Raw genomic sequence first — 8,423 nt, forward strand, 5'->3', positions numbered from 1 at the left:
AGACAACACTCATACACGACATAAAAGTTCTCACAATATGGCATAACCGATGACGTCTGATTGTGTCAAATGACAAAACTTTTATCGGAAAATGTAATGACGGATAACATCTGTCGTACCATTTATCCATAAGTAATTATTTTTTCATAATTGTATAATAATATTAATTATTATTATATTCATTATTATTAGTATTAGTATTAGTATTATTAGTAGTAGTAGAAGTAGTAGTAGCAGTAGTATTATCTGGCCATAATGTCGTGATCATTATTGCATCATACATGCCTGTGGGCACTTCGCATGAACTAGATGAATGTAGCACCGGGATGTCATACAGGGATCGTCATTCTGAATTGGTCTAATCAGAGCAGGAGTTCAAATTGTTCAGGCTTAAATTTCAAACTCGGTAATGACAATTACCGTTCAAAGCTTGCATCCGGGCAATTATCACAGTTGTAATGAAAATTAGGCTTTTCACGCAATGTTACCTCAAATGGGGCCTACCTGAATAATGAACTTCTACGCTATTGTGAGGATAATGATGACAGCAATGGTGTTTATGACATTATAGTTTTTAAAATATTTTATACCAGTAGTGTTCACATTAACCCATTCCCTCCGTACAAATATACGAAGCCAAGGCCGACTTTCGTTCGCTACCATTTCCTTGCTTGTGCGCAGCTGCACTAGGTGAGAAGCAGTAACTCAATCCTACCTTGCGTATTGGTTAACAGGTTGTGTTCCAGTGGACACCAGTCCGATTACAGTAATTCAGGAATTCAAAAGTTAGGCGCTGGGGGAAAATAATCCGACAATCCTGTCTGAAACATACCATAAGTGTGGGGTTATTATGGCAGAAAAAACTCGTTGTGATGGATAAAATCCCATATATCTTTTAGGACAGTGCCTGGTGGAGATATCCGGCTGTGGATTTTGCACGAGCGCAGGTAAAACTAGTTAAACCGTTTTACGTTTTCTTCTACCCTTATGATTAAATCTCTCTTTTTTGTAATCTATATTAGTATCTCACAGCTTTGAGTAAATTATTAAGAATAAAGGAACCTTCTGAGTTGCGTTGGTATATTGAGCTCTTATAAGCTATAAACATGTAACCTGAACTGGATATAGGCGAATCATTCGCTGAAGTGTTGCGTGTTTTTTTTTTTTATTATTTTTTTTTTACCACGGATCTTTAACAAAACTGTTTAAAGACAAGTTAAACACTATATCGGTATTTTGGCACAAAGTTGCCCTATACATTCAAAATTCCAACACGTTGTCAGATATAGCCTCAGATTCATATAATTTCCGCATATTATTCTGGCAATGTTGTTCCTTCTGTATCCACACGATGGAAATCCATTTTTGCTGCTTTTTTATTTGTAAACAAATTGTATGTTATATTTGGAGTGCAGCTTTTGTATCCACATTTAGTGTAGCTATTGCACATACCAGTTACAGTCAAATGGGTTAACAATACCTAGTAATACCTGGAATGAAAAATTGACCAATCACTGCCTGAACACGGATGTAAATCACCGAAAAATATGTTTAAAACATTAAAATAAGTATTTTACGCGTACATCATAACAGCAATATTTATTTTTATTTCAGCGGTTAAATCTACTTACTAACCGCGTTAATTAGGCTAAATGAATACACTAGGCGAAACCACATATTTTCTGTCACCTGCGGTTCTCCACTTAATGGTTTGGTGAATTCTAGCCAAGTCGTGATGTGAAATTATTGGTATCCCTTTCAAGAATGAAGCTGATCTGTCTTTTTTCTCATCAGTGTTGTCAAACAAGTTTGTGCATTCTCAGTCCTGGCAGGTCTTTTCTATTATAATCTGTGCATTGAAACTCTTCGAGCGAAAATGAAAAGAGTTTTCTAATTTACTCCATTTCCTTTACTTGGAAACTACTCGGGTTTCCCGGCATGCTTTCCCATAAAAAAGGGCCCTGGTGGAATGGTTCACTTGCTGACAGAAATAGGATTCTGTTGTTAGTCAAAATAACAAATACTTTTAAGGATTATTAGCCTATGTGCTCTGGTTCAAACTCTGGGTTCAATAGTAACCAGAGTTTGAGGGCAACAAATTCAAATAAAATGATCCATTCTATGATTGTGTAGCAGAGCCATCCCTAGACTTGGGGCTCCCTAGGCAATTTGGGGGCACCTCCAACACTGGCACCTTCTCATTCTTCTGCTTGGAAGCTGGGGGCCCTATAGGTCCCTGATCTGCCTACTGGGAGGGAAGGCTCTGTTGTGTAGTATCTACAAGTCTAAAATGTTCTTAACACAGGTTTTGAATTTAGAAAAAACACATATTTTGAGCTATTTGTGACAGATTTAGCATTATATTCTCTTCTACGCATCTCTTACCAATCCTCTCTTCCTAAAGGTCCCAGGATGATCCCAGTGAACGAGTTCCGGCAGTTTGCCTCGGAGCGGAACCCCCAGTTCAGGGTTTTGAAGCCTTGGTGGGATGTATTCACAGAGTATCTGTGCATCGTCATGCTCATGATTGGTGTATTTGGCTGCACTTTACAGGTAAGAACATGGAGCAGACAGCTTCATTTATGCAGTCGGGTCCTTAAACCATTTGTACTGTGCTTCTCAACAGCAAAATATAAAATGGACTGCACCGACAAGAGAAGGAATTGCCTCTCACTCAACAGATTTTAAAGAGGTCTTAGAGCAATAGCTAAAGCAACATTAGGCTGGTATTTCACAAAAGCTGTTGTATCCAGATGAGATGGCTGTTTGGATGATAAAGAGGAGTTGGATCCCACTGAGGAAGTGATTTGATCAGTCCAGAGGAGATTACCTGGAGATGTACGTATTAGTAGTACGTGCATTTGTTATGATTACTGGTCAAAACTTGAAAGGGAAAACCCTTAACTGAAACTGAAATGCTGTTGGTAGTGTCAGTTTTGTTCCTCTTCAGTAGATTTGGTGGAAGGACCCACCAGGAATGTGTAGGTTGATGTAATGTGTTCATTTTGATACTAAAATGCTAATGTTTGCTCAGTCTCTGTTGTCGTCATCTTACTGTATTACTGGCATTACATACAACATAAATGCTGCCTTTAGCTTGCTGAAACACTGTTGTTGTCGTGGTTGGGGAACTGGACTTGTAACCAAAAGGTTACAGGTTTGATTCCCAGGTACGACACTTCTTTTGTACCCTTGAGCAAGGTACTTAATCCAAATTGCTTCAGTATATATCCAGCTCTATAAATGCAAAAAAGTAATCCAAGTCACTTACTACATGAGCATGTACTAAATGTAATGTCATTTCATTTAATCTCAAAGATTAGGTTCCAGTATTGAGATGTACCGGCACTGTCTTCAGGGAATACCTGAGTAGCATAACATACAGTGATGCCCATAAATGGACACCTTATTTCTGTAACACTTGCACCTCTGCTTTCTTCAAAACAGCTGACGCAGGATAGAATTTCTTGTCTTCCGAGCCACCTTGCTGCCTCCACCCCAGAAGACATTGACTGTAGCCACATATCAGAATACCATGAAAATGAAAAAAACATGCCCCGTTTAAAAAATGCGTCACGCGAGATCTTTGGAAAGAAGAATGATCTGGACATACACCAGTACGTTTTCGTCAACCACTACTGCTACGAAAGAGCTGTGCACTGGTATGGTAAATATTTCCCATATCTGGTGGTTATCCACACAATGATCTTCATGGTGGCCAGTAGCTTTTGGTTCAAGTTCCCTGGCACTTCTTCAAAGATCGAGCTCTTCGTCACCATCCTGGGAAAGTGCTTTGACTCCCCCTGGACCACACGGGCTCTCAGTGAGGTGTCTGAGGAACGTGTGGAGGAGAAGATGGTCATCTGGAGGAAGAACACCGTGTCAAAACATTCTATAGATTGTACGATTATTGAAGAGGAGACCGCAGGCTTGGTGCGCTCTTCCTCTGTCAAGTCCAACGCAGAGAAGAAGCCTTTGGAGCCTCAGCAGCCGGTCTCTCTTCTGGACAAGAAGGAAGGGGAACAGGCGAAAGCTCTGTTCGAAAAGGTGAAAAAGTTTCGTACTCATGTGGAGGAGGCTGATCTGCTCTACGTCATGTATGTGCTGCAGACGGCCCTCAAGGTCTTCAAATTTGTCCTTATTACCATCTATAATGCTGTCCTTGTGTCCAATATTCAGATTGTAGTTCGGTGTTCTGTGCCAGAGGAATTGACAGGGTATGACGTTTATTGCTGCAACCACGTCAAGGCGCACCTGTTCTCCAAGTTGGCCTACTGCTACATCTGCTTTGTTGGGGTATACGGTGTTTTGTGCATCTATACCCTGTACTGGCTGTTCCATAGGCCACTCAAGGAGTATTCCTTTGAAAGTGTGCGCCTGGAGACTGGCATCAATGACATTCCAGATGTCAAGAATGACTTTGCCTTCCTCCTGCACCTTAGCGACCAGTATGATGGCCTGTACTCCAAGCGCTTTGCAGTTTTTCTGTCAGAGGTCAGCGAGAGTCGGCTCAGGCAGGTCAACCTCAATCACGATTGGTCGCCCAAGAAGCTGCGGCAGAGGCTCTCCCGGAATCCCAGCGATAGGCTAGAACTTCACCTGTTCATGCTCCAGGGGCTGCCGGACACCCTCTTCGAGATAACCGAGGTGGAGTCCCTTAAACTGGAGCTTCTCAAGGACGTCACCATCCCGGCCAGCATCTCCCAGCTTGTCTTCCTGGAGGAGCTCTGCCTGATCCACTGCCCCACCAAACTGCAGCTGGCTGCTCTGAATAACCTGCGCGAACGCCTCAAGGTCCTGCGGCTCACCTTCGAGGGTCTGGAGCAGGTCCCCATGTGGACGTACACCTTGAACGGGCTGGAGGAGCTGCACCTGACTGGCTCCCTCACCCACGAGGTCTCTCGCAACGCATCCCTCGACACCCTGCGGGGGCTGAAGAACCTGCGGGTGCTGACCCTGCGCAGCCGGCTGGCCAAGATCCCGGCCAGTGTGGCGGACACGGGCGAGCAGCTGCAGCGGCTGTGCATCTACAACGAGGGCACGAAGCTGCAGGCCTTCAGCAGCCTGAAGAAGCTGGGAAACCTGCTCTGCCTGGAGCTGGTGGGCTGCGAGCTGGAGCGCATACCCAGCGCCGTCTTCAGCCTGTCCAACCTGCAGGAGCTGGACATGAAGGAGAACAAGCTGTCGTCGGTGGAAGAGATCCTCAGCCTACAGCACTGCCGCCGACTGATCACCCTCCGGCTCTGGCACAACGCCCTCCTGTACGTCCCTGAGCATATTAGCAAGCTGCGTGCCCTGGAGACCCTGGACCTGAGCTGGAACAAGATCCGCAGCCTCCCCACCAGGCTCTTCTACTGCACAAAGCTCCGGCACCTCGATGTCTCTCACAACGGCATCAGCTCCCTGCCCCCGGAGGTGGGCATCCTGCAGAGCCTTCAGTACTTTGGAGCAGCATCCAACTCCCTGGAGTCGTTGCCCGACGAGCTCTTCTCCTGCAAGCGCCTTAAGACCCTGCTGCTAGGCAACAACAGGCTGGCCTTCCTGTCACCTCGTGTCTCCAACCTGGCCCAGCTGGTCAGGCTGGAGCTCAAGGGGAACCGCCTGGAGTCGTTGCCCCAGGAAATCAGGGACTGCCCCATGCTGAAACTGAGCGGGGTAGTTATAGAGCAGCATATCCTGGATGTCCTGCCATCTGATATCAGAGAGCGAATGAGTGACACCTGAGGGACAGCTCAGAGGGCTCAGAATGAGCAGTATAAGAGTCTGGCAATCTCCAGAGTGGTCACAGGTGTGAGAGATCAGCCTGCCATTTTGAAGGTGGTAACAAGAGCGGTACAAGTCTGAATAAACATTTGTAACTAAGGTTTCCCAACACTACAGACTAAGGTTTATTAATCAACTACAAGTGCTACTCATTCACAGTTGTGCCTCTAGGCCAGAGGTACTCAGTCTTATTTAGAAAAGGGCCTGTGTGGGTGTAGGCTTTTGGTAAATGGTAAATGGTTGGCATTTATAAAGCGCCTTTATCCAAAGCGCTGTACAATTGATGCTTCTCATTCACCCATTCATACACACACACACACACCGACAGCGATTGGCTGCCATGCAAGGCGCCAATCAGCTCGTCAGGAGCATTTGGGGATTAGGTGTCTTGCTCAGGGACACTTCGACACAGCCTGGGCGGGGGATCAAACCGGCAACCCTCCGACTGCCAGACGACTGTTCTTACTGCCTGAGCCATGTCGCCCCCCCCCCTTGAGTCTTTGCTAAGGACCCTGATCAAGAACCATAGCAAGATTCAGGTATTTGATATGAATGATTTTAGTAGAATCAGTGTGCAACTGCTTGGTTGGAACAAACGCCTGCACCCACACCAACCCTTTCTGGATAAGATTGAGGAGCCCTTCTCGAGGCTATGTTTTGACAAAAATAAGAATTGCCTTTATAACCACCTCATACTAATGTTCATCTTGTCCGTCCAAATATGAATATGCATTTATTAACCTGACCATTTATGTATTGAATTTCCTGCCATGAAAGGGGACTGAATCTGCTTTCTGTTATTGACACATGGACACAAGCCTCTCCGCCAGAGTTGTATTCAAAAGCACACAAGCAAATTAATTGTACTATACTGGCCAGAGTCATGGCGGTTGTTGAAAATGTATTTTGAAAAGGGGGGTGGAATGCACTGGTTGCCAAAGCAATGTAGGTCCTTAAGTGAGATCTTTCTATCTGAATCATCGTCATAACTATAATTTCTGTACTTATCATAATGTGTCGGCTCTACACCACATCAATTTAATGTCATAACCCCTATACTGTCATTGTCTTGCATTTCGATGCAGTTTAGCAGGGATACTGAGTAACATGTGAATATCTTTCAGTTCCACAGTTCCAGAGCATAGTAAGCCGTCTGTAGCTTGAACTCCGTTATTACAAAATACAGTAAAATAATATCTACTTGAATAGGTGATGTCCAGGTATGCCAAGTCACATTTTAATTAGAAGCACACCCCCAAATATGCCAGGTTATCTGCCAATGTGCTGCACCATTCTATGGGGAGGAGCACAGCAATGTTTTTGTGTGAGGGATGGGCAAGTATGTCTGCACCTTGTTGAACTGGTTGTTCTTGTTCTTTGTCTTTGGTCACATTCACACCAACCCCCTTCCTCCTTGCCTGAAAGCTACTGATGATTTAAGTCTTTTCAAACCCCTTCAGTCCTTGTTTGCATGTCATCCTTCTAAAAAGCACCAAAGAACGGCTTAAGGGTGGCAGGAGTTAGTCGACACCTCACCTGCCAAACCTTAGCCTCCAGTCTCTACCTCATTTCTGACTGCCAGCACTACCTTGTTATAATACCCTTGTGTAGTAGTCATTTTGAAAATAGACAGGATTGTGAATTGAAACATTGCACTCACATTTAATAATGGGTATTTTTGTATGGGTATTTTAGTTTGTTGTCCTTAGGAATGGCTGAAGGACAAAAGGAGCACACATGCTACATGACATAGATTACAGTGTGAATGTGGAAATAGTGTTTACTGAGGACAGTGTACTATAACGAATTAGCAAACTGGTGTAATACAGAAGTTCATTAATGTGAAATTTAATCAACAAAGGTAAATGACCAACTTTTCTGTATACATCTATAGAAAGCCAGATGTGTATGTATGGTAGAAGAGTAATGGTTCAAATCCCAGGAGGGAAGCAGTTGTACAGTCATTGAGCAAAGTGTCTTAAGTTACATCCATTGTCCTAGTACTAGAAAAAAACTGCTAGATGATGCAACGCTGTAACTGTCATTTTAAGGAGCTCCTGTAGGAGTGGATCTGCTGTGAGCTTTTAATGTCTCACTACCATAAGTGAACTGATTGTAGAAAGGAGCAAAAACAGGAAATAAAAAAATTTCTTCTTATGTCAGTAGAGTTGTCTCTGCTCTCTCTCACCTACACACACACACACACACACACACACCTTGTAACTTGTCCAAAGGTTGTTTAACATTTTAGGATATGCCTGTACAGGACCCCTTCTGTGAAGTCAGGTCCAAGCATGCATCCCCACTAGAGATGGCATCACAGACAGGGACATACCTATGCGATCTCCTAACAGATACACCCACTTTCTGGAGCTCGCTCAGCGACCCTAATAACAACACACCCCCCACCCCCACCCCCAAGCTACCCCACCCTCCTTGCTGAAAAGAAAGGGCGAGGCTCAGAAAGTAGTGGAAATTTCCAACAGTGCACAAAGCAATGTAGCACGGTAGTAGTGTGTGTCCCCATATCTGTTGTCCTAATCATTTGTCTTCTAAGACCACAACCACCAATTCCTAGCCTCAATTTATGTGTGGCGGGTTAACTTAAGAGGAATGGTGAATAATTTACACATTCCTCAGAAATCTGCCAGGGGGCAGAA

General features: G+C 44.3%; 1 protein-coding gene across 2 annotated transcripts; it reads left to right on the forward strand.

Annotated features, from left to right (window-relative positions):
* The first annotated feature begins 706 nt into the window (after positions 1-706).
* Positions 707-7,920, forward strand: si:zfos-323e3.4 (volume-regulated anion channel subunit LRRC8E). Of its 2 annotated transcripts, XM_061233221.1 has the most exons (3): positions 707-947; positions 2,405-2,553; positions 3,448-7,920. In XM_061233221.1, exons 2-3 carry the CDS (start codon positions 2,413-2,415, stop codon positions 5,722-5,724), a joined length of 2,418 nt encoding a protein of 805 aa, XP_061089205.1. In that variant the 5' UTR covers positions 707-947; positions 2,405-2,412; the 3' UTR covers positions 5,725-7,920. The 2 variants fall into 2 exon arrangements, with proteins under 2 accessions (XP_061089205.1, XP_061089206.1); XM_061233222.1 differs by lacking the exons at positions 707-947; positions 2,405-2,553 and adding an exon at positions 2,574-2,838.
* The last annotated feature ends 503 nt before the right edge of the window (positions 7,921-8,423 follow it).

Source organism: Conger conger, chromosome 2 (assembly GCF_963514075.1).
Source record: "Conger conger chromosome 2, fConCon1.1, whole genome shotgun sequence".
Classification (NCBI taxonomy): Eukaryota; Metazoa; Chordata; class Actinopteri; order Anguilliformes; family Congridae; genus Conger; species Conger conger.

Excerpts from the sequence above, each read along its gene's own strand:
- si:zfos-323e3.4 (XM_061233221.1), top strand. The coding sequence starts at position 2,413 with ATGATCCCAGTGAACGAGTTCCGGCAGTTTGCCTCGGAGCGGAACCCC. Across the intron at positions 2,554-3,447 it reads TATTTGGCTGCACTTTACAG|CTGACGCAGGATAGAATTTC; the intron begins GTAAGAACATGG and ends TCTTCAAAACAG.